This window comes from Moschus berezovskii, chromosome 6 (assembly GCF_049115385.1).
Source record: "Moschus berezovskii isolate FMDL1 chromosome 6, NW_MosBer_1.0, whole genome shotgun sequence".
NCBI classification, from domain to species: domain Eukaryota; kingdom Metazoa; phylum Chordata; class Mammalia; order Artiodactyla; family Moschidae; genus Moschus; species Moschus berezovskii.
Genome location: NC_142465.1, coordinates 112505165 through 112530260, shown reverse-complemented (window position 1 = coordinate 112530260; position 25096 = coordinate 112505165). Strand labels below are relative to the sequence as shown.

At 54.0% G+C, this 25096-nt stretch overlaps 1 protein-coding gene across 13 annotated transcripts in view; it reads right to left on the bottom strand.

Annotated features, from left to right (window-relative positions):
- CACNA1C (calcium voltage-gated channel subunit alpha1 C) overlaps positions 1-25096 on the bottom strand; it is a 461815-nt gene that overhangs the window by 52689 nt on the left and 384030 nt on the right. For all 13 annotated transcript variants that reach the window (XR_016037705.1, XM_088837459.1, XM_088837460.1 and 10 more), the window contains exons 14-26: positions 17524-17731; positions 16516-16636; positions 15131-15245; positions 14317-14437; positions 14010-14079; positions 11606-11738; positions 9109-9238; positions 8032-8091; positions 4145-4251; positions 3165-3252; positions 2542-2649; positions 887-939; positions 461-607 (exon numbers count right to left, since the gene is read on the bottom strand). Coding sequence is in view for 12 of the 13 variants with exons in the window: in XM_088837459.1 (XP_088693585.1) it covers positions 461-607; positions 887-939; positions 2542-2649; positions 3165-3252; positions 4145-4251; positions 8032-8091; positions 9109-9238; positions 11606-11738; positions 14010-14079; positions 14317-14437; positions 15131-15245; positions 16516-16636; positions 17524-17731 (1461 nt within the window). In the remaining variant the exon portion in view is untranslated. The remainder of the gene's footprint in view (positions 1-460; positions 608-886; positions 940-2541; positions 2650-3164; positions 3253-4144; positions 4252-8031; positions 8092-9108; positions 9239-11605; positions 11739-14009; positions 14080-14316; positions 14438-15130; positions 15246-16515; positions 16637-17523; positions 17732-25096) is intronic.

Genomic DNA, 25096 nt, shown 5'->3' with positions numbered 1-25096 from the left:
GATAAAAGCACTCAATATAAATGCCCAGGCTCGCTCAGATCATCAGCAGTGGTTTAGTTTACACTCAGGTAGCCTGTGTCTATGGGGTCCCACAGAGTTGGACACGACTGAAGTGACTTAGCAGCAGCCTGTGTCTGGGCTTCCCAGGTGGCGCTTGCGGTAAAGAACCTGCCTGCCAATTCAGGAGATGTAAGAGACTTGGGTTTGATCCCTTGGTTGGGAAGGTCCCCTGGAGAAGAGAATGGCAACCCACACCAGTATTCTTGCCGGGAGAATCCCATGGACAGAGGAGCTTGGTGGGTTATGGTCCATAGGGTCTCAAAGAGTTGGACATGACTGAAGTGACATGGCCTTCAGCTTGTTCTAGAAACACCCTCACCACCTAGGGAGGATGGAGATAGACATGGTTTCTGAAAGGACTGTGGACACCGATGAGACTGGCCAGGGTCTGCGGACTTACTCTGGCCATCCCTCGAAGGTGGAGACGGTGAACAGGGCCATCATGGCAGCCAGGACGTTGTCGAAGTCGAACTTGCTGTTCTCCCAGCTGCGGGGCTGGATGATGGGGTGGTCCACCTCCCCATCCTTGTATGTGATGTAGTTCCCCCTGCAGAAGGGAGACAGTTCATTCTGGGGTCTCCCATCTCCCCACCACCTGACTCCTGGCTTGGGGGCGGGATGGGATGGCTGAGCTTAAACCCACAGTTCTGGCCACTGAGCAGACCTCAGGGGTAGATGATCTCATGTGCTATGTCAACCGGACCAGACAACCCACGGGTAAAATCCCGCTGCCACTGTTGTTGGAGGAAGAACAGGGCACCCCTTCTCTGAGGACAAGCCTCACCCACCCAGAGTCAGCCGGCCTGACTGTCCCCGCCACACTCACTTGCATTCAGCCTCTGTCTGTTTGGAACTGTCCGAACAGGTGTAGAGCTTGCCCTGGAAGGCGGAAGAGCACAGTGATGGAGAGGTTCCTGAATAGAGGAGCCAGTCAAAAACTGTCTAGTGATTATATCTGCAGCTGGCTCTGTGCTGGAGTCTTGGGACAGAAGAGGGAGGAGAGCAGAGCCCAGACAGAAAACACGCTGTGCCGCGGGGACCCCATCACAGGGAACCCAGGGGCGAAGCAGAGCTCGGGAGGCGGGTCTGGTGAGGGAGGAGGATGGCTGGGCAAGGTTGAAAACTTGGCGGGGAAAGCAGGGCCCTTGTGCGTGGTGGGGGCAGAGCTTCAGGTGGAGAAGAGCAGACAGAGAAGGACTGGGGCAGGAAAGGGAGGACCAGGGACGCGGCCTCACCGAGGCCTGCCAGGCACAGGGCGCGAACCTGGCAAAGCAGGGCTTTGCAGCCACCTTGTGGGGAGGGGACTCATGCTGCTGGTCGCAGGGAGCCCCGCGGGTCCAGGTGGGTGACCACACAGAGGGGTCAGGGATGACAGTCCCCCTGCCTTTCTCTAGAAGGGAGGGCAGGGCTGAGGGCAGCCACGCTTAGAGGGCCGGGTGGTGATGGAGCAGCACCGCCTACACGCTGGCCTCCTCTGGGCTGGGAACTAATTAGTACTGCTCTGGTCTGGGAACTAGTTAGTCCTTCTCTGGTCTGGGAACTAGTTGGTTGTCCTCTGGGCTGGGAACTAGCCCTACTCTGGTCTAGAACTAGTTAGTCCTCTTCCAGGTTGGGAACTAGTCCCCCTCCGGGCTGGGAACTAGCCTTGTTCTGGTCTGGGAACTAGTTAGTTCTCCTCTGGGCTGGGAACTAGTCCTCCTCCGGGCTTGGATCTAGCCCTGCTCTCATCTGGGAACTAGTTAGTCCTCTTCTGGGCTGGGATCTAGCCCTGCTCTCGTCTAGGAACTAGGCCTCCTCCAGGCTGGGAACTAGTCTTCCTCTGGTTTGGGAACTAGTTAATCCTGCTCTGGGAACTAGTTAGTCCTTCTCTAGTCTGGGAACTAGCCCTCCTCCAGTCTGGCAACTAGTCTTCCTCCAGGCTGAGAACTAGTTCTTCTCTGGTCTGAGAACTAGTTAGTCCTTCTCTGGTTTGGGAAGTAGTCCTCTTCATGTCTGGAAACTAGCCCTTCTCTGGTCTGGGAACTAGTTAGTCTTTCTTGGGTCTGGGAACTAGTTAGTATTCCTTGGGTTTAGAAACTAGTTCTTCTCTGGTCTGGAAACTTGTTAGTCCTCCTCGGATTTGGGAACTACTTAGTCTTCTTTGGGTCTGGGAGCTAGTTAGTCCCCTTTGTATCCGGGAACTAGTTAGTTCTCCTTGGGTTTGGGAACTAGTTAGCTTTTGGGTCTGGAAGCTAGTTAGTCCTCCTCCAGCCTGGGAACTAGTTAGTCCTCCTCAGGTCTGGGAACTAGCTCTGCTCTGGTCTGGGAACTAGTTAGCCCTCCTTGGGTCTGAAAAACAGGAGGGGCTGTGAGGCAGCCGCGTCCCTCCCCAGGGAGGCCCAGCACTGTCCCCACCATGTCCCCTGTGGCTGCTCGCATCCGTGTCCCTGGGAGCTGACAGGTGGGAAGGACAGGGGGCTGCAGATCTGGCTGAGACCCCACCTTGAAGAGCTGGACCCCAATGCAGGCGAACATGAACTGGAGCAGCGTGGTGACGATCACAATGTTCCCGATGGTGCGGATGGCCACGAACACGCACTGCACGACGTGCTGTCGGGGGGAGGCACGGGGGTCAGGGCTTGGCCTTGGCTGAGTTCCCCTGTGTCACGGCCCTCTCTGAGAGGGTGGGGGCAGCCCTTCACTATGAGCTGGCGGTGGTGGGGATCAGACTCAAAGGGGCAAAGTGTGCTTCCAGCTTACAGGGTGATGGAGCCTGGGGTGCCCATAATCCGCTGGGTGACCCATGGACCAAAGCCCCGCTAACACCCCATACTCTGGGGCAGTGATTCAGGGGCCTCATCACTGCACGGGGCCCAAGGTTGCATGTGGTCTCCTTCTGCAAAAGCTTTGCTGAGAAGTTGGGATTGTGAACAGTGGCCTCTACTGGGGCTCCATGCATCTTGGAACCAGGACATGACGTGGGGCTGAGGTGCCAGCAGGAAGGTCCTGGTTCCAACCTAGAGGCCCTGCTGTTGTCCCTGCCTCCTGCCCACCTATCACCTCACATGGACCCCTGGCTGAAGCTTGCTGGGCTGGGGGCCCCAGCTCAGGCCTGGTCGGTTCACCTTCAGTCCCTTGGCCCTGTTGATGGCCCTCAGTGGCCGGAGCACCCTCAGGACTCGCAGGATCTTCACCACGTTGATGGCACTGGACCTGGGGGAGTGGATGGTGGGGTGAACCACTCCTGCTCCTGGGCCCGCAGGAGAGAGTGGGAGAGCATGGGAGTCCTGGAGAAAGTCTCCCACCTGTAGGGACCTGGAGCTATCCTGGGAGCCAGCTATCCTGGGAGCCAGGGACTTGGTGAGCAAATCAGGGGAAAAGAATTTACCTTGTGTTGTTAGCATTACAATGTGCTGCTCAAGGACTTTTACCCAGCCAAAGGGATGTAGAGAGGCAGAGCTCCACCAGACCCCAGCCACAGAGGATACGCTTCCTAACTGTTCTGAGCCCCAGTTTCTTTATCTGTAACATGGGGCAGTGATCACCTCGTGAGCTTGTTGCAAGGATCAAAAGGGAAAACGCACATGAACCGCCTGGCATCCCGTGAGGCGCCTGTTGTAAATCTGAACCCTTGGTGGCTATTCGTATCGTGGACTTGAAGAAATACTGTACGAATGGCGGGGCTTCAGGCAGGGGAGGCATCCGGTGCCCACCTCCAAGCCTGGTCCCTGGTGGCTGCCCACCACACCCCCTTGTACAGAGGACATTCAGGCCTGGGGGAAAGGCTCTGACACCACAGACTCTGCACACCTGGGGCGCCGGGGCCAGGCCCCCTCTCCAGGGGAGGACAGGTCACAGCCGTCCTCCAGGGGCACACAGGGCCTTGCCCTGGGGGATGGGGGTTGCTCTGAAGTGTCCGCCACCCTCGCCTGCTAGTTACCTTCTGAAGGGCTCTATCCTCCTTGGGCCCACAGCTGCCAGGGAGGCGCCGCCCTGGTCCCAGTGCCCTCACGCTGCTGTGGACACTGGCAGGCCCCTCCCTTGCAGTCCTCTCTGACCCTCTCCCTAGCCCCATGCCTCTCTCAGGCCCTCGGGCCCCACTCACTGGATGCCGAAGGAGATGAGGGACACACTGACCACCAGCAGGTCCAGGATGTTGAAGTAGTTGCGGCAGAAGGAGCCCTTGTGCAGGAAGGCCCCGTAGGCCGTCATCTGGGGGCACAGGGATCGGGGTGTGAGCAGCTCCCGGGCTCCAAAGACCCTTCACCCCAGCCTTCCCCCCACAGCACTCCCAGCAGGGCCTAGACAAAGAACCGAGAGGTGACAGAGGGCTGGGGCAGGCAGGACAGGAGGAGACGCTGTGCCTGGAAAGTGTCAGCTGCTGGTGATGCAAAGCCCAGAGGCTCCTGCCCAGGACGTGCCTGCGACCTTCAGTCCTGTATCTGCAGCCCTTTCAAGGGCCCCTGCCCCCATTTCCCACTGCCCCTCATCACGTTTCTGTGACTGCAGCCCCATGAGGGCCCTTGCTGATGCTCCCTGGGTCGAGCTGTGTTCTCGAGTTCCCATTCCCTCTCCAAACTCTCTCCACCTCAGGGCTCCCAGGACTTGGGCATCTGGGGGAGGTGGGGGCTCGCCCAGTCGAGGACCAGCCCCTTGGCTTCCCAGAATTTCCCTGGTTTAGCCCCAGGTAACCCCTCAGGCTTGGGCAAGCTCTAGCGCCCAGTGAGAAATTCTACGAGAAATTCTACCAGGAATGCTGGCGACCAGCATCTATCCCTTTCCGGGCATCACAAGTGCTGCTGGTCTGCGCCCAGGATTTGAGCTCCACTCCACCATCTGGTTCTGGAACTGTGTGTCCAGTGGGGCTGTGGGCACCACCATGTTAGTACAGCTCTGGAGCCTGGCCGCCTGAGTTCAAATCCCACCCACCATGCTCTGAGTGCCGGGAGCAGGTTACTCAACTTCCCTGTGTCTCATCAGAGAAATGAGGTGATGACAGCCTCTTTCCTGGAGGGTTGTTAAGTGCTCTTGGGAGTTATAGGTAAAGCCCTTCGGACACAATCCTGCAGATGGCAAGCTCTTCAGGGAAGCTTCACTACAGAGGACTGGACTCAGCAGAGAGCTACGAATGGAACTCTGGCTTTGTCCTGTGACGGGGATGCTCAGGGTCCCCCTCTGTAGAGCAGCAGCCCCTTCATGTGGTTGTGAGACAGCTACAGAACCATGCAAAAGCCCCTTGCAGACTAGGAAGGGACCACATTGGGGGTGGTGACTGTTGTGAATTTGCTGTTCCCCCACCTTGCTCAGAGTCCTGTCCAATCTCTAGGAACTTCTGTCTAGTCTCGTTGACATGACCTAAAGGCCAGTGGATTTCCAGGTGAAGAGCTGAAAGGCCATGACCATGAACGACAGCCAGAGGGGAAAATCTGGAGCTGACGGCTTAGAGCCTGGGAGCAGCTCCCCAGTTGCCTGGAAGCCCAGTTTATTTCTTTGGAATCAGAGCATGCCCAGGGCAGCTTGTTCACAGTGATTCAAGAGCAAACACAGGGGAAATGGGCAAAAATAGCTCTTGCAACCTAATTCTTCCCACTGATCTCCTGCAGGAGGGGGTCACAGGGGACTCAGACACCTGTGTCCTGCAGCAGTTTCCAGAAGTGGGTAGATTATATAAAAGGTTGCAGGGGAATTCAGCTGGAGATGTGTCCCAAAGGCCCGTAATCTTGGGGTGGGGGGCTTCCTTGTTTCTCAGTGTAGGTCTGGGCCCCCGAGAGCAGACCCGGGTGGCTCCATGGTTCATGTTAACTGAGAGGCTCTGAGCCCAGAAGGCTGACTTGTGTGTGTGTGCAGGGCGGCTGCCCAGGCAGGACCAGAGGAAGAGTGGCCACAGGAGAAAGGGCAAGTGGACACTGGAAAAATAGGGCATTTACTTGAGAGTTCGCTGTGGGGTCCAGTGCAGGGCCCCCTCTACCCCATCTGCTGACTGCCACACACTCCTGCTCCTGAAGTCCTAACCTTTGCCCAGGAAAAGTCTTGCTGGGAAGAGAAAAGGATTGAATTCTGAGCTGGGAGAACAGGATGTCCCCCCGTCTAGCCAGCACCTCTCCAGGCAGCAATACTGCTCATGAAACACATCTTTTGTAGTTTCTGCTTGTGGGTCCTGGTTCCATCTCCCTCCTCTCAGTGACAGATCTTGGCGTCATTCAGCCCCACAAGCCTTTCCTTGGAAGGCTGAACATCCCCAGGCCTTTCAACTGTCTCTGACCCTGGACACCCTTCGTGCATGACAGTCACCTCTGCCAGGCAGGATGCCGAGTCTGCAGGTGGGGCAGAGGGACCCGGGGGGAGGAGGTGCAGGCAGTGTTCTGGGGCCAGGCTCGACCTAAAGCACAGTCGGCGTAAAAGTGGGCAGAAGAAGGAGCAGGTGGGTGTGATGGAGGACCTCCCAGGAGCCGGCAACCTTGGAGGAAGACGTGCTCTGGGGAGGGTCTGAGACTCAGAAGAGCCTGGTGTTTGTCCACCTCCCTGGGTCTGGAGTCCAGGGAAGGGTCTCCATGTAGCCGGGCAGCCTGATCCCCCTCTCCACCCCCGGGGGTCGGAGAGAAAAATCAAAGGAACACTTCTGCTTTCCTCTTGTTAACAACTGGTTAGCTGGAACCAGAGGATCTGGACACAGAATGCGTGATAAAGTGTCCGCTCAGGCTGAAGCTGGACGTGACAGGCTGTCCCCGCCTGGAGGAGCCCAGGAAGGAGGGTCTGGGGCTTCCTGTGCAGGGTGGGAGGAGCCCGGAGCCTGGGGGAGGGTGCCTGGGGTGGTCTCCCGGTGGGAGGCACTGAGCAGAGCCGCTTGCTGACTGGGGTCAGGGTGAGCCCCAGGCTCTGAGACAGAAGAGTGTGTGTGCACACTCCCCTGACTTGGAACTTGCCCCTGAGGCTCGGTGGCCTGGGGAGCTTGGAAATCCTAACAGAGTGGATGTAAATAATATATTGTGCTGTGCTAAGTCGCTTCAGTCATGTCTGACTCTTTGCGACCCCAAGGAATGTAGCCAGCCTCCTCTGTCCATGGGATTCTCCAGCAAGAATCCTGGAGTGGGTAGCCATTCCCTTCTCCAGGGATCTTCCCAATCCAGGGATCGAGCCCGTGTCTCTTACATTTCGTGCATTATGGCAGGTGGGTTCTTTACCACCAGTGCCACCTGGGGAGCCCCACTGATTGTATATTAATAGAAACAATAATAAAGCTTGGGGCAAACCCCTGTCACCCTGAGGCTGCTTGGAGGCAGGCTCTACTGTCTTGGGGTCACAGGATGGGAGTGCGTGTGGACTCTCGGCCCTGCACTGAGCCCTGGAGGACACAGCCGCCTCCTCCAGGCCTGGGCAGGGGTGAGGGGGAAAGCTTTGGTGGGGGTGTAACCCAGGGGTCAGAGGGCAGGGGTCTGTCCAGAACCCTCGGTTGGGACACTGGCATTGGCTTGTGTTGACAAAGGGCATCCCGAGGGCACAGGGAGAGGGCCTCTTGACGCCCTGGGCTTTGCCATTTTCTGGCTTTTGTCCTTCATGTGGCGTTCCCTCTGGGCAGGATAGGGAAAGGGTTCCTGCCGGGGTCAGGCGTGGCTCACAGAGGTGTTGGTGGGCAGGCGGTGTGGGCGAGTCCCTGGCATCAGCCAGCATCAGTGCCCAAACTGTGCATGGGCACAACAAAGTCAGGGGGCCCAGTTCCTCCAGCTTCAGGCTTAAGAGTAAAACCAGAGTGAAGGAAACCAGAGAGAAGGGCAGTGCAGAGAGAGGAGGCAGAGGCCTTGCTGCGTGCATTACCTTGAGGATAATTTCTAAGGTAAAGATACTAGTGAAGACATAGTCTGCGTTGCCTAGGATCTGAAAGACAAGCACAGCGGATTAGTGGCTCCGAGTGACGGACAGCAGAAGAGTGTGCGTTAGCGACAGAGCAGCGGAGCCAGTCGGGCAGGACAGCAGAGGAGCAGAGGGCAGGGTTACCTTCAGGGCAATCTCAATGGTGAAAATGGTAGTGAAAACAATGTCAAAATAAAACAGAATCTGCAAAACAAAGAGAAACAGGGTGGGGGTGGGGGAATGGAGCAACAGGATGGGAGCAGGGTGGCCAGCAGGGAGTCACACCCCAAATCATGCAGTCTTTCCAAGGGAGACCAGAGGCATTGACACAGCCCAGGGTCCTGAAGGCCCCAGATCTGTGAACGGGCTCCCAGAGCCGACTCAGCGGGTCTTGGGTCCAGTTGGGTGCTTTTCTCATTAATTCAATTTACTTACAAACCTAAATCAGACCATGGGATACGTGTCTCAAGGACAGAGTGCGATTTGCTTTCTTTGCACAAAGATGCAAATTGCTTAATTCACATCAGAGGATGAGCCAGTCTCTCACGTTCCCAGGACCCTACCCTGGCTCTGCCCCTCAGGGCATGGTGGGCCCACCCCAGGCTGGGGACAGGCTTGAGGTTCACACTTCGCTCTGTCTCAGGTGATGAGTCAGAGTGAGGGCCTTCCCAGTAATAAACCTGTGGGCCACGTGGATTTTAGGACCACTGGCTGGCTTGCAGGGGTCTGGCTTTAGGGTGGTGAACTCCTCGCTTCATGCCCGCCTGGTTAGGATCTGACATTGTTTCAAGGCTTTGGGATATGGCAAGTCCTACTCTGGCCTTTGATTGTAATTCACCAGAGCCTGAGGCGAGCCCCAAATTCAATTTTGACTCTGCAGAGGGTCAGCGAGGTCCTCCTTATGAGGGCGGTCTCAGTGTGCCATCTGCCACTGACCCCCAGGGACAGGATGGGCCAGTTCCCGGGAGGCGAAGCCCCTGGGGAGCATCTGTGGGTAGTGGGGTCTGATGTCGGGGTCAGGCTGGCCTGAGGCTCAGGGCTCATGGTCTCCTCCTGCTAAGGGTCCTAAGATGGATTTTGCACCAAAGCTGTCGTCTCTTAGGGAGATGTCTGCTGTGCCTCTGACCGTGAGATTCAGGGCAGGCTCCTGATTGAAGGACAGGGTCAGGCAGCCAGGGGGGTCACGCCGCGGGGGCAGGGCACGGGGGACGAGGTGCATACGTGGTTCCTGAAGGAGGTGTGCTGCACGGGGTCCTCAGCGGCCAGGGAGATGCTGCTGAGCAGGATGAAGAAGAGGATCAGGTTGGTGAAGATGGAGTCATTGACGATGCGATGGCACTGGAGGCGGAACCTGCGGGGGCAGGGGGAGGGGGCTGTCACACGGGGGTGGGATCTCTGCTCCTTCTCCGTGTGCAGACGCATGTGCGGGCGGGGTGTGGGCCCTTCAGCCTGAGCCATCTGGCCTCAGGGAAGACACAGCCCCGCAGCCGGCCCCACCGTGCCCCTGACCATGAGGCCTCGGGGTTACGTCTGACACTTCAGGAACCTCTGAATCTTCATGTACTGCTACGACATCATTCACGAGCTTTCGTCTGGGGACTCGGCTCCCCATCATTAAAAATACTGACTTCCTAAGACCTACCTCACATGTGTCTGTATGGGGAGCAGCAGAGCCGCCCAGAGCGTGAATGATGCCAAGCTGGTTAAGCCCGGACTCCAAGGAGATTGTCTGCCGCAGCAGTAATTCAATCCTGAACCTCAGCGCAGTGACAGAGGCCAACAGCCCTGACCCCAGGGCACTCACAGTGGATCCTCGGATGCCAAGGGTGTCTTATGTGCTGTCTCCTCTTGACGGGGTACTAGCTCATCTTACAGATGAAAATATGGAAGCTGGGAAGGATAGTCTTGCCCACTTTGGAGTGTGTGTGTGTGCAGAGAGGGGCGTGGGGTGGCTCAGGGCTTGAACCAGGCCTTCAGACCTCTGCTTCTGGCATGTGGTTGACTAAATCCTCTGAGAGACCTTACTGATGCAGAAGCACCAAACCCTGGAAAGGACGAGCTTTTCAAGACCATTCTGACTTCATGAGAGCTGGGAAAGTCTGTAGTGATTCCCTTCCTCCCTCAAGCCAATCTGCTGAGCTGGGGTCTGCTGGACATGTCCGGGTTGGGCAGAGGTGCCTGAGGACAGAGGCCAGTGGCGGCACTGCTGTGAGGAATCTTTAAGCCAGCGGGAGGTGGGGCAGAGGACCGGGGACCCCTAGGCTGAGCCACGCACACAAGAGCATCTAGAAGAAAGTTTCGCAGTCCTTCTTCAGGTCCACGGGAATCTCCCCAATTAAGACGGAGTACTGAGGTCACAAAGATCACTGAACACTCAAGAAAATAAGCCACTAAGTTGGCAAATCAGAAGAAAATCAAATAAATGAGTTAGACCTCTCCCCAGAGACTCTGTATACTGGAAATATTAGATACCGATGATAGAACAACTATATTTGAAATATTTAATGGGATAAAAGACTTGACCACAAAGATGACAAATTAACAGGAAACTCAGATGTAGCTGGATCTGGAAAACAAATACATGGAACTGTCTGACATGAAAAATATATATAACTTGATATAAAAACTGGTTTACACAGTAACATAGATAGAATCAAAGAGAGAATTAAGAATTGGGAAGATATATCCAAAGAATGACCCAGAATTTGAACCAAGAGACTAGGAGATGAGAGTCATGAAGACGTGCATGCGTGGGAGGGGAGGGGCAGGGTATGCAGGTCCATCATGTGTCCACTTGGGCTAGCCTGAGAGAAGGAAGATCAGGCAGTGTGTAAACAGACTATCCTGCAACTCTCCCGGAAGTAGCTGTTCTTATCCTAATCCTTAACATTATTCAAGAACTGACAAAAAAAATATAAATCCATAGACTTAGGAGACATAATATATTCCAAGCAGGATAAATGGAGAGAAACATGTGGTAGTGAACATATACAACCCCAGAGACCGTGGACAATGTTAAAAGAGTGAGACCAGAGGCAGATTCCTAGAGACAGATGAGAGTGGGAATTTCAGCTGTACAGTGGAGTAACGCAGCTAACACGCCGAGGGCCACGACCTCTCTGCCTGAAAGTGTGCACACAGCACGACTGTCTTTCAAGAACAAGAAATGAAGGCAATTACAGATAAACAGAGGTCAAATGAAGTTACCACTAAGACTTCTAAAGAATGTACTTTAGGAGGGAAGAAAATGATTTCTGAAAGATGGACCAAGAGACGTGAGAATCGAACAAATAGAATGGTAAGTGCTATGTAAATCCAAACACACCCTGTCTAGCCAGGTAATCGTATTTAATTTGTCACGTCGGAAATAAAGGTCGGTATCAAATTACTCATCAACCACAACACCTATGGTGGGAGAGCTGGAAGGAGTTAATGCAGTCTAGCTGTTTACCTCCTTCTATTTTTAGGATCTTGTTTAACTTTAGGGGTTGTTAAGTTAAATGAAATCACCAACAGAGTAGAAACAGAGTTTACACATTTCAAACAATGGAAAGAAAAACAAAACACAGGTCTTTTGATTCATAATCCAGGACTATCTCCTCTAAACCCTTGCCTGTTTACACAAGTTGTGGGGCTTGCTGGGGTGGGGGCTGGAGGACGCTGATACCTGCTGGGCTGGCATCATGGAGAGTGGAGCCCCGCCCCCCCGTCCACACACCTGTTGCTGGGGCTGAAGATGAAGAAGGCGCTGGCTTCCGGCATGGGCACCGCCTTCTCCTTCAGGTGCAGCTCAGAGAGGGGGCGCGGGCGGGGGCCCACGGGCATCTCGGGCTCCTCCTCGTCCTCTTCTCCTGCAGGAAAAAAGCACCGTCCTAAATAGCTCCACGGCTCCCACTTATTTTTACCACCATGCTGCCCACTTCCAGACACCTTCCTACGGACAGGAATCAGACATCATCAGTATCTCTGGAAACACAGGGGACCAACTAGGATGGCCAGCTCTCTCCCATGAGCACCTCTGGGGCTCATCTCTGCTGGAGGAAGCCTCCTGGCAGCGCATGAGACCAGGCTGTGAATTGGGTGACCAGCTCAACCCCTGTCCTGCTTTTTAAATGGAAATCCCCACATCCTGGGAAACTCTCAGTGCCCTGCAGATTGGGGTGGCTGGTCATCCTAGTGGTCAGACACCAGAAAGGTAACCAGGTGAGATGGGGCACGGCCAGGTGTCCTCAGCTGGCTGGCTGCAGGCCGGGGGAAAGGGTGGGTGGCCTTTGGGGCCGCCCTCCTGCTCATGCCCCACACCCTCCATTTCTCTTGCTCTGGCCTCCCTGGGCAGACAGGTGTGTCCGTAACTTGAAGGCAGGCCTTGGTTTTATGATCTCCCTGACATTATCTTTCTGGTTGGCTTGATTTCTTGCTTCTTGTCTGCCTCCTGCTGAATGTGGGCCCCTCGCAACAGCAGCTTATCTGCCCCCATGGCTGAGCCCGCAGTGCCTGCCCAGCTCGGGGAGCACAGTAGGTGCTTTATAAGCAGTGATTAAGTCAACGAGTGGATGTCTCCCTGGTTTCGTCCAGCTCTGTATCCGTGACAACAGAATGGTCCAGAAGTCACGTCTTTCCTCTCTAATTCCCCAAACTTCAGACCCAGTGAGGACCACCCTTCTCCAGGAAGCCACTACCTCACTGCTCACCCCCTGTAGTCCCCGCAACAGCCCAGGCCTCCTCACAGCCTCTGGACTGAGCTACATGTTCCCTGGGGCCATCACACTTCGTTCTCATGTGCGCTTATTAATTTTAAGTCCTCAGTGACTCTTCAAGAACATCTGTATGTTCACTCGCATACATGAATCGAGCAGATGAAAACCCCATCTCAGCACAAAGCTTTCCTCCTGAATGAGGCGATGTTTCTGAAATGTGGTGTGTACAGAACTGGGGGCTCCGACCGACCTCAAGCCCTGGAGATTAAACTTGCGGGGGGAGGTCTGACAGGCCCCTGCTCGGCAGCGTGGTCGGTTCGTGGGGACTAGGAACCGGCACCTCCTGCAGGGGGTCCCGTGATGAACAAAACCTTTTTAACATCAGTTAGCTCCCTGCCCATATTCAGTTTTCCCTGACTGCCTCAAAAATATCATTTTAAAGTTTATTTGCTCATTCAGGATCAAGACAAGACCCGCCTTCTGCATTCAGTGGCTATTTCTGGCGTGTCTTTGAAATTCTGTAATGGTTTCTGCCCCAAGGGCTGTAAAGGCTTCAAAAGGCTAGATGCCGGCTCAGGGACACCCTTCCGCTCTCCTTTCTGTTTGAGCCCCAGGAAGCCAAGTCCTCTTTCCCAGCAGACAGACCGTGGAGGGACAGGAGAAAGGAGGCTGGCTGCAATCTGGTTTCTGAGGGAGCTATGCCCCCACACAGACTAGCCCGCGTGGGGACCCGGGTCGGCGAGACCCGTAGCGCCGTCATGGTCTGTTGTGACTCTGAGCTTGAAGCAGGTGATGATACCCACAATTTTCGGCAGAAGGAGGGCAGGCCAGGCTCACACAGGGTGTGGTGTCCTGATGCAGGGGACTGGTTCCTGAGGGTGGATGGGCTCCTGACGAAAGACCCTCTCCAAGGGCCCGCCTGCCAGTTTGCAGATAAGACCGCAGACAGGACGCTCTTGTTGCGGGAAACCCGACAGCGTTGTGCAGAGCCCCGAGCGGGTGTCTGCAGCGGAGCCCTGCTGTGCTCAGCACCCCCTCCCGGGAGCGGGCAGGACAGATTTGGGATTTACTATTATTATTAACCAAGCAAGATGCTGCGACATATGTTATCCTAATAAGTTATGTAACTTAATAGCGATTTTACAACATAGGCTATAATAAACCTTACATGTATATGGAATCCGGCTTCCAAAAGGCCCAAAGGCACTGCTCCAACACAATGTGTTCAGTCTTCTGTTATCATTATCACAGTAATAATTGAGCAAAGTTTTCCCCAGAGGATAAACGGTGATGCTGCAGCCGAGTTGGGGGATCAAATGAGGCCCCCGCTTGTGGGGAAACTGGGACCAGAACCCAGCTTTAGAGCCAGGTGTTCACCCCCATTCCCCCACACTGCCGCCCCCAGGCCAGGCAGCAGGCTGGTACCTGTGGTTTCCTGGTTGGGGTAGGAACTCTTGTCCTCATTCTCGTGGGGCTGGAGGTCATCCATGTTGATCTAGGCAGCCAAGGGAGAGAAGGAGGGTCTGGTTAGATAAGATCCATGGTTTAGAGGCCTCCAGTAGTCTTGAAATTGCCCCGGAGTCTAGGCTGAACTGTCCCTTTGTACATGACCCTCAGGACACCAGCAGAAGGCCGGCCTTCCTCCTTTGCAAGCCCACCCAGCACTGCTGTCCTCCCCCTCCCTCTCCCTCCCTCCCCCACTGCCCCGGCTCCTGGGCAGAGCAGCCCGTACCTTGGTGGCGGGTGGGGACTCTCCATCTGCCGTGATGGATTTCAGCTCGATTTTCTCCTCCTTGGTCTCCTCCACGGCTGGCTTCTCTACCACCTCTTGCTTCTTCTCTGGGCTGGCGGTCCTGGCAGGTCAGCAGGAGAGAAGAGCAAGGGATGTTGACCAGAGTAATAGGGTTCTGCCCTTGTGGTCCCTTGGGGTCCAGACTGCCGGGGCCTGGGACCATCTGTCTTCTGGGGGCCCTGCTGTGTGGCTCAATCTTCGGGGCACTGGGCCTCCCCCCGGCCTCTGCCCCTGTTCGGCTCTGTCCAGCACTCAGCTGAATGCCCAGCTTCTCCCCGACTCAGCCTCCATCTAATCCAAAGGTTCCTGAGAACCTGCTCAGTATCTGGCACAGGTGTGGCCCAGATTGTCCGTCGGGACACGGATGAGGATGGCGTGGGGTCCTGTCTTGTCTGCTCGTCAGCAGAGACAAGCTACAGAACAGTGAGGTAGCATCATATTTCCAGATTCTCCTCCGACTGGCTGCCCTCCCATCCCATCCTCTACTCCCACCATCTGTCATGACCCTTTTCTCAAAAGAGAGTCCCCCAACTCCTGGACCCGTGGGGAAACAGGACACCTCTCCAGAGATGTAATTCATGGTGCTCCTTGCTTAGAGCGATGTCCAGGAATAGGGGAGAGGCCCAGCTCACTGTAAGGGCCCCCACCTAACCCCGTCTAGAAGGACAGCCGGGCAGGCCCAGCCTCTCCTGAGCACTGACGGGAACGGCATCTGGGAGCCGGGCTGCACCTGGCCCAGGAGCCTCGCAGTTACCTGGCTAGCTTCTTCCTCTCCTTCTCCTCTTCCTCCTCCTTCTGGGCAGACGTGAGGCTCTCGGCATCAGCCAGGTTGTCCACAGCAATGGCCAAGAACACGTTCAGTAGGATATCTGTTTGTGTCCATTCTTAAAGAAAATGACCCTTGGACTTGGGGTGGTGGGTGGGCACAGGGATTGGGCCAGGACAGGACGTGCAGGGGTGGAGTTCCCCACGGGAAGGGGCTCCAAGCCCACTGAGCCCCCTTCCCCTCTGCACCGCCCTCCTAGCTTCCTGGGGTTTCCTGGGGGATCCGGAGCAGGCGGGCACGCAGGCCGGGCCTGGGGGCGGGAGGCAGGGAGCCCAGCCTCGCTCTAATTGCTGGGTTTCGATGCTGCTTCCCACGGAGACGACCGCCTGTAACTGACACTGTGAACAGCGCTGCCTCCAGCGGGCCATGGCGCTGGGCGGTCATTACCGCCGCCAGGAGGTACCCACTCACCCTGCCCACTCCCGCCATGACCTTGTTCAGACAGAGGCCCCAGGAGGGTCAGCCCGGCTCCTGACTGAGCAGAGTCTGCCGTTTCTTCTCCCCAGCCCCCGACTCAGAAGCAGGTACCGTGGGTCAGAGAACCGGATCAGAGCCAGTCCAGCCAAGAGGTTAATGCCGGTCAGGCCCCCCTCCACCCCAGGCCCCGGGTGGTTCTGGTTCACACGGGGAGCTGAGGGGTCTGGCCCCCAAGGGCAGGGGCTGGGCGTGCAGTACCCAGTTCAGCCTCGCTTGGCCCGCTAGGTCAGAGGTGGTGCCATTTCCACCCTGTTTCCAGGACACTAGGTGGACAGCCCTGGGTTTGTGTGAGGCTGCGAGCTGACCTCTGAGTCCAGATCATCTGTAATTCTACTTTACAAGCCTCTCTGAACAGAACCCCGGGGGATATGACAGGGGTGGGCTGCCTGCAGTGGGGAACTTGGGAACCTGCCCGTGGCCTGTCCGGTCTGCCTGTGGCTAACATCCCCTGAGCAGCTTCAGAGGGAGGGTGACAGGTGAAGGTCACTTTCTGGGTGAGTTTTTCCTTCCTCAGCAAGCCCCCAGCCAGGGCAGCAGGTGTCTCATGATGAGGTCCGAGTGGGCAGCTGCAAGGCCAACACCACTGGGCATTGCCCACCTGGACCGAGGCAGCTCAGGGGGATGGACTCACATCCCCCCCAGGCCCGGCTCCAGGTTCCCATCCTGACCTGCCTGCACCACTAAGGTGGTCTGGGTTGGATATGTGCCTTTTCTTTCTTCTCTGGGGAAGGGTGGCCCTGGGTCTTCCCTGGTCAGGACCTGCTGGGTGCAACTACTGGCATTGAGCTACAAGTTAGGGGGGCAACGGGGGCGGGGGAGGCAGGCGCAAAGGATACAATTTCCACAGATGAAGAGGATGATGAAGTAAATACAGACTAACATCCCTGGAAAAGAGGGGCCGCCATAAGCCATGATCCCATCATACATCACCGAATTCCAGTCCTCCCCGGTCAGGATCTGAATGACATAGTCCCACCAACGAGGGACACAGCGTTAGACCAACAGCAAGCCCGAAGCTCCCCTGCCCGGCCCCCTGCCATATAGAAACCTCTGACACCTATCTCCTCTCCCCGCCTCCTGCCGCCCGACCTCCTCCCGGAGGGAGCTCTGAGCTGTGATCCTGCAGGTCCAGCCCTCTCCTTAGAGTGCGTGGCTACCGGCACAAATAATTAATCGACTGTAAGTGATTCCTTGGAAAAACACCTCCTACAGCCCAGGCCCAGTGCTCGGTGGCTGCCGTTAGCTGACCCTAGGGCTAAGGCATCAAAGGACCATGTCCACTGAGGCGCCGCGTGGTCCCCCAGACTTCCCCAAGCATGAGGACTTTGGGTACCATCTGTAAGATTTTGGCAACATCCACATTATTGTTCAATTTAATCTGTAAACTGATCTCCTTTTAGACTTCAGTGCTACTTGAACTTGGCCCCAAGCCAACAGATCTATGAAAGTCACAAATTTGATGGTGGTCTTATTTTCCTGGGAGCAACCTCCCCTCCTCTTCCCTCCCCAGCAAGAGCCGTCTGCTCTCTTTTGTGGATATTTTGGGCTTTGGTGTTGAATATATTTGAACAAAAGTTTCCATGGCTAAGAAGCAGATTTTTAAGCCATTGAGTTGGATATTTTTTTTTCCCCCCAGGGGTCCATCCAAGAGTGGAATTCTGTGGGGCTTGGGGGTGGGGAGCTACAGACGCTCCTGGGCTCCCGTGACCAACCTGGTTTGGCTTTGGCTGCTCCGTGGGAGTGGGAAGCCCCTTCTTCTCTGTTCCCCCACTCCCCCGGGACCTGCTTTCTCCCTCCTCTCCCCTCACCTCCCCGGCCATGATCTGGCAGAGAAAGGTCCATACCTGAAACACGGTGAGGAGGGACTGTGGGAAGTTGTCGAAGGTGCTCCTCCGGGTCTGCATCTCATCAAAGTTGAACTTCCCCCCAAAAAGCTGCATCCCCAGGAGGGAGAAGATGATGATGAACAGGAAGAGCAGCAGCAACAGCGAGGCGATGGAGCGCACTGAGTTCAGCAGGGATGCCACCAGGTTGCTCAGGGAGTTCCAGTACCTGGGGACAAGGGGGCATTAGCTTCATCACCTCCCTCCACCTGCCACACCCGCCAGGGCTTTGAGACCAGCTGCAGCTCCCTGTTCTTTGCCATTCCCTTGGGGCAGTGTGGTGGTGGGACTGGGCTGGCCAGCTCACAATTGGAGTTGAGTGACTCAGTTCAGGACCCAGGCTCAGGATCCTGGTTCCAACCCAGCTCTGCACATGCCTTTGGGCAAGTTGCTCAACCTCCCTTCTTTCTTCTCCCCACCTGAAGAAACAGGGGCAGTGACAGCTTGCGCTTCGTTGTGTTATTGGGAGGATTACATGTGATAATGATTTTTTAGAAGCTCCACCCTCAGGCAACAAAATAAAAAAATAAACAAGTGAGACAACATCAAACTAAAAACTTCTGACAGTAAACTCTCAGCAAAGTGAAAAAACCTACAAAATGGGAAAAATATATTTGCAAAGCATAAATCTGATAAGAGATTAAGATACGAAGACATATTCTTCAACATATATGAAGAATGCATACAACTCAATAGCAAAAAACAAAGAACATCCCAAATAATCCAACAAAGAAATGAACAGAAGGCCTAAATAGACTTTTCTCCAAAGAAGACGTCCAGATTGCTAACAGACACGTTAAAAGATGCTCACCGTCACTAATCATTAGGGAAATGCAAAGTCAAAACCACAAGGTATCGCCTCACCCCTTTAGAACGCCTATCATCAAAAAGACAAGAGAAAAGTGTTGTCGAGAACACGGAGAAAAGGGAACGCTTGTGCACCGTTGGTGGGAATAATGTGAGCTGGTGCAGCCACTGTGAAAAACAAAACGAAGCTTCCTCAAGAAAATTAAAAATAGAACTACCACACGACCCAGCAATTCTGCTTCTGGGAATATATCCAAATGATGTGTCCATTGCAGCATTATTCACAATAGCCAAGATGCGGAGACAACCTAAGTGTCCATGAACGGATAAATGGATAAAGAAAATGCAGTATACATTATCTACAATGGGATATTACTTAGCCATAAGGAAGAAGGAAATGTTGCTATTTGCAACAATGTGGATGAACCTTGAAGGTATTATGCTAAGTGAAGTAAGTCAGACAGAGAAACACAAATACCATACGATCTCATTTATATGTGGAATCTAGAAAACACAAATACAGAACGAAACAAACCCCCTCATGAGACTCACAGAAAAAGATCAGATTTGTGGTTACTGGAGGCAACGTGGTGGTGGGAGGTGGAATTGGGTGAAGCTGATCAAAAGATACCAACTTCCAGTTACAAATTCCTAGCACAGAGTTGGACATGACTGAAGCTCCTTAGCAGCAGCAGCAGCATTGTTTAATTATAGATAAATAAATGCTAGGCATGTAACGTACAACGCAATGACTGTAGCCAACACTATTGTACATGAAAGCTGTCAGCAGCGTAAATCCTAAGAGTTCTCAACACAAGGATTTTTTTTTCTTTTTATTGAACACACTGTATCTCTATGAGATGGTAGATGTTAACTAAACCTATCATTTTACAGTATATGTAAAACAGACCATCACGCTGTACACCTTAAACCGAGACACTGACATATGTCAATTGTTTCTCAATTAAACTAGAAAAAAAGAAATTCCAACTAAAAAAAAAATCACCTTATTATAGTGCCTGGCACACAGGTGATAAAGGTTAGTAATTATTGTTACTACTATTGATCTTCAGACAAAAAGACATTAAAATGTTCTTTTTCCAGAATGTAGCCCTCCACCCAGCCCAGGCACGAGTGAGGTCCCCATCGGGTGAGGGTGGGCAGGGTGGCTCATGGATAAGAGAGGGTGCATGGCTTATTGTGGTTTCCCAGATTCACCCTATTCAAAGAGTTAGTTCTTTAAAAAAACCTCTCTTCTGGAGGTTCTGTTTCAATAGCTGTGGTTGGGGCCCAGAAACCTGTTTTTCACAAGAATCCCAGAGGATTCTGGTAAACAGCCAAGCTTCAGAAACCCTGAGTTGCGAATACCCCACCCCACCGCACCCCATGCCTCCTGCAACCCTCCAGCCTGTGACTGGCTGTAAACACAAATGCCCTTCATTGTGGGGACGGTCGAGGAGGGGGAAAACCCTCTCCTGGAAAAGGGGGTTGGACACGAATGGTTGGAAGGTCTCAGAGACCCGGGACAGGGTCAGTTCAGGTGCAGCAAAAGGGACACGGCCTCCAGCTGGGCACGTGCCGGGACACAGCCTCTCGTATCTCCCAGCGCCACCCCCGCCCAGCCACCTTCCAGGTCACAACCTCAATCTCCTCCACTTAAGATATTTCCAGCTTATCACTGAGACAGACAGGGAATTGTTTCTGCTGCTCAAGACAGTGACATGCAAGCCACCCCCACTGCAGCGTGGCAGCCGCAACCCAGCCGGACCCCTCTCTTCAGGGACGGCTCCGTATTAAGTGACAGAAGCAGACGGGCCAGCAGTTTGCACGTAAATGTGACCTTCTCCCCAACCTGGAGTCTCTCCTGCTCCTCTCCCTTCAGGCAATTTTTCTCCACTCTGCTCTGCCTGCCAGCCACATGCTCTCTGTTTGCAGAATGTTAAGATACATTTCTGGAGAAGGAAATGGCAACCCACCCCAGGATTCTTGCCTGGAGCATCCTATGGATAGAGGACCCTGGCAGGCTACAGTCCATGGGGTCACAAAGAGTTGGATATGACTCGGCAACTAAACAACAACAATGTACAGTTACATGCACTTGCTCTTGAAATGCTCACACGTCTTCCTCATCTGTCTCACCAAATAGACTTGAGTCTGTGAGGACAGAGGCTTTCTCCTTCCACCTGCTGTGTCTCTGTCCTCAGGTGATTTCTGGCCAGCCCTGCGTGTGTGATGGGCTCCTGGTCAGCTAGAGGCTGTACTGACCATTCTGCTTGAAGCGAGGGAGTCAGAGAGTCTCTGTGGGGCTAGAACACTTGCCCTGCTTACATTTAAAGTTCCCAAATCTGCCTGGAGGGATGCGCTGAGGAGGGACCACTTTCCAAATGCCGATTCCCAAGCCTCACCTGGAGCCATAAGACCACTGTCATGAGGGCACCAGTGCCAGGCAGCAAGGCGATGTTTAGGAACCAGAACTCTGGAGCATGTTTATAACGAGAATACCCAGCTGTATCAGCTGGTGGTGGTGGTGGGGGTTGAGGTCATGTGGGTTAAGGTCACAGAGCCCCTAAACTGCACAGAATATTCTGGGAAAGACAATGGCCATAAACATTGGCGTCTTAGTTTTCCGGAGGCTTGTGGACATGAGGGGAATAGACTTCAGTTCAGTTCAGTTGCTCAGTCGTGTCTGACTCTTTGCGACCCCATGAATCACAGCACACCAGGCCTCCCTGTCCATCACCAACTCCTGGAGTTCACTCAAACTCATGTCCATCGAGTAGGTGATACCATCCAGCCATCTCATCCTCTGTTGTCCCCTTCTCCTCCTGCCCCCTATTTAGGCCAGCCTAATAGGCTGGTCTATTCTAGCCTCTGAGGGCTGAGGCTCAGAGCTGTCTGCTGGCCAGGGGCCCAGGGGTGCCAGCCTAGCAGGCCCCAGACCTGAGAGAGAAAAGTCACGGAGCTGGGGAGGAGGGCTGGCTGGGGAGCAGACCAGCGCCTTGGTTGTGGGGAGCGGAGGCTGTGATGGAAAGAAGGTTGTGTCACCTGTCATGGGCCAGGAGCTGATCTGGGAATGCGTGGTGGAGGAGGTCTGGAGGGGCTGACAGGGTGGGCAGAGCCTCTGGCTGGAAGGGAGAACCCTCTTCTCCTGCTCCTCATGTCCCCAGGGGTGCCCAGTCGTCTCAGTTGATGGTGGGGGGTGGTTCTCTGCATGAGATGCTGGTGTGACGGGGCCCCCACGGCCCACCCCATCACAGTAAAGCACAGCTATGTCTCTGGCCCAGGGTCGCCCTTCAGGCCTCCTCACCCCCTCAGCAGCAAACCACCTCCTGGCACCTGCCACCCAGGTCAGCGTCTCACCTGCCCTCCCCGCCCCCTCCAGCTGCCACCCTGAGGCCCAGGTGAGGAGCCACAAAAGTATCACAGCTGGTGCTCTTAGGACAGCGATAAATCACAGCACACCAAAAGCATCTGATCCACTAACGTAGAAGGAAGGAGAGAGGACAGAAGGAATGAACGAGTGAGCGAGCTAATCAGTGATTCAGGTAGGACCATCACCGAGGGGGAAGGTGTTCGTGGCCCCGACGCTGCCCCATGGATTCCTCCATAACACAAGGTCTGAGGCTCCCGACCTTCCACGGCCAGACCACGCGTCACACTGGTACGTGTCAGGAGAACAGACTGTGGCTCCCAGACGTGTGTGGGGGGAGGTGGGCGAATTGGGAGAGGGGGTCATAATGGAGAAACCTCCAGTTATAAAATAGAGTCCTGTGGATGTGGTGCCCAAGGATCAACTCAGCAGGGGTCGAACCCTGGTTCCCTAAGACTCACCAGAGCCTGGAGGGACTCTGAGGCTGAACCCGGCATTTGCTGGGTCAGGAGGCGCCAGATAGGATTCCACACCGTGGTAGTCACGGTCTGGGATGGCCTGGGCCTGGGGTGGAAACTGCTGGTTTAGTTCCTCCTGTTCCCCATCCTGCTCTTCATCTGGGGGCCGAGACTCTAGAGTCAAACCCACCTGGATAACAAACTCAAAGGCCTGGTCTTCCCTGTTTGCTTCAGAGGCCTGTCACACCGGGGCCAGACCCGCATGGGCCCATGGCCTGGTCACACTGGCAGGGCAGCCTGCCTTGACCGTGGGACTGGGGAGGTGCTCCCTGAGCCTCTCACAGGCCCCTGGCTGGCCCTGTGGTTGTGTCGGGGTGAGGCAGGGAGCAGAGCGTCATCCTCACCTGTCTCCTTAATCCCAGAAAACCAGCACCTTCCTCACTGATGGCTGGCTTGTGTGCCCCCAGCCTGGGAAGTGGGTGGATGTCAAAGTCACCTTTGTAACAGGGGCCCACAACGAGCACAGAACCTCCCTGGGTCCCTGGGAAGAGTCGGGGCTGGGAGATGGCAGGGGGAGGGCAATCTGTGGCTCACGGTCAGACTGACAGGGACACTGAGGCGCTCAGAGACTGGGGGGGTTTACGCTTTGGGCTGTGGGGACCCTGTGGTCAGGATTCACCAGTGGGGCTGTCTAAGCTCAGTCAGCCTGGTCTCACTTCTCAGGGCCTGGGAAGGGAGTTGCAGGAGCAAGGAAAGGATTTAGGGCTTCAAAGGGAAAATGGCAATGGCTGGAGGGATGGTGGTGCACTTAAAGACCAATTGTTTAAAAAATGAGATGCAATTAGTAAATTGGAATCGCATCCAGATCTAATCAAACCAAAGCTTCTCTTCCTCCCCACAGAGTGAATGTCAGGTTGACGAACAGCAGACAAACTAGATATTTAAACCATGCAACACTTAGAACCCAACAGAGCCTGAAAGCAGGAGAAAGGACATCAAACCTCCTGTGGCTGGAAGGCCCTGGTCATTCACTCAAAGATAATGCAGGTGAAAAGACAACCCTCGGAATGGGAGAAAATAATAGCAAATGAAACAACTGACAAAGGATTAATTTCCAAAATATATAAGCAGCTCATACAACTCATACCAGAAAAACAAACAAACTATCAAAAAGTGGGCAAAAGACCTAAACGGGCATTTCTCCAAAGAAGACATACAGATGACTGATAAACACAGGAAAAGATGCTCAACATCGCTCATTATTAGAGGAATGCAAATCAAAGCCACAATGAGATATCACTTTATATCGGTCAGAATGGCCATCACACACAAAAAATCTACAAACAACAATGCTGGAGAGGGTGTGGAGAAAAGGGAACCCTCTTGTACTGTCCGTGGGAATGTAAATTGATATAGCCACGATGGAAGACCATATGGAGATTCCTTAAAAAACTATTCCTTAAGAATAAAACTACCATATGACCCAGCAATCCCACTGCTAGGAGTATACCCTGAGGAAGTCAAAGTTGAAAAAGACACATGCACCCCAATGTTCATTGCAGGTCTATTCGCAACAGTTGGGACGTGGAAGCAACCTGGATGTCCATCAACAGATGAACGGATAAAGGAGCTGTGGTGCATATATACACAGTGGAATATAAGCCATGAAAGGGAACACTTTTGAATCAGCTCTAATGGGGTGGTTGAATCTGGAGCCTATTATACAGAGTGAAGTAAATCAGAAAGAGAAAGACAAACATTGTGTACTCACACCTATGTATGGAATCTAGGAAATGGCACTGGTGAACCGAGGCGCAGGGCAGCCACAGGGGCACAGATGTAGAGAAGACATGTGGACACAGCGGGGGGGAGCGGGGGGGACGAATGGAGAGAGTAACATGGAAGCGTCTGCATCACCGTATGTGAAATCAGAAAGCCAATGGGAATTTTCTGTGTGACTCGGGGAACTGAAACCGGGGCTCTGTGACAACCTAGAGGGGTGGGATGGGGTGGGAGGTGGGAGGGAGGTTTAAGAGGGAGGGGACATGTGTATACCCATGGCTGATTCATGGTGATGTATGGCAGAAACTAACACAATTTTATAAAGTAATTATCCTTCAATTAAAAATAAATACATTTTTTTTAAAAAGGAAGAAGAAGGAAAAAAATCAATTTAAAAACGTGGCTGGATTCATGTTAGGTCTTCATCATTAGGAATTTTCTCAGCTGAGAGCCGTCAGAAGTACCATCTGAATGGGGTTGGGGCTACAGTCTAGAGAAGTGAATGCCAAGAAAAGATCACGATTTCCAGTTATACACGAAGGTTCATAATTTTAGACGAGAAAGAGGACAAAGGATGGCTGCAGAAAATCAGGCCAGAGTGTCTCAAAGCGAGGTTATCAGAGCCATGGCTCAGAACACCCCGGGGGTTTCTGGTTAAACTCTCTAGGTCTGGGGAGATCCTTAATGAGCTCCTTTGAGGAGGACAGCGTGGTTTGAGAATCACAATCACTGGTCCAGAAAACACTGTTAAAAATAGCATCTCCGAGAGATTTTCAAAGAAGAGGGAGAAACAGACTTGTCTGAGGCAGGGCCAGGCTGACCTGTCTCAGGGGACTGCCAGGCACCCTCCCAGACCCTATTTTAGGCACATTCTGATCTCTGGAACATATTCGGGACGAGGCTCAGAAGCGGGCATGGGATAACCCTGTAACTAGTCTCTCTGGCGTCTTCCAGAAGCCCCCAGAGGGTTTGGAGACTGGAAAACAGGAAGACAATGGCCTTTGCCAAAGGAGCTTCTAATTAGACGATGAGATTGTTCTGTTCACAGACTTGCTGGGGATCTGAAAATTCCTGTGGACTGGCTTTCGGAAGCTCAAGGATAAAGACAGACTTAAAA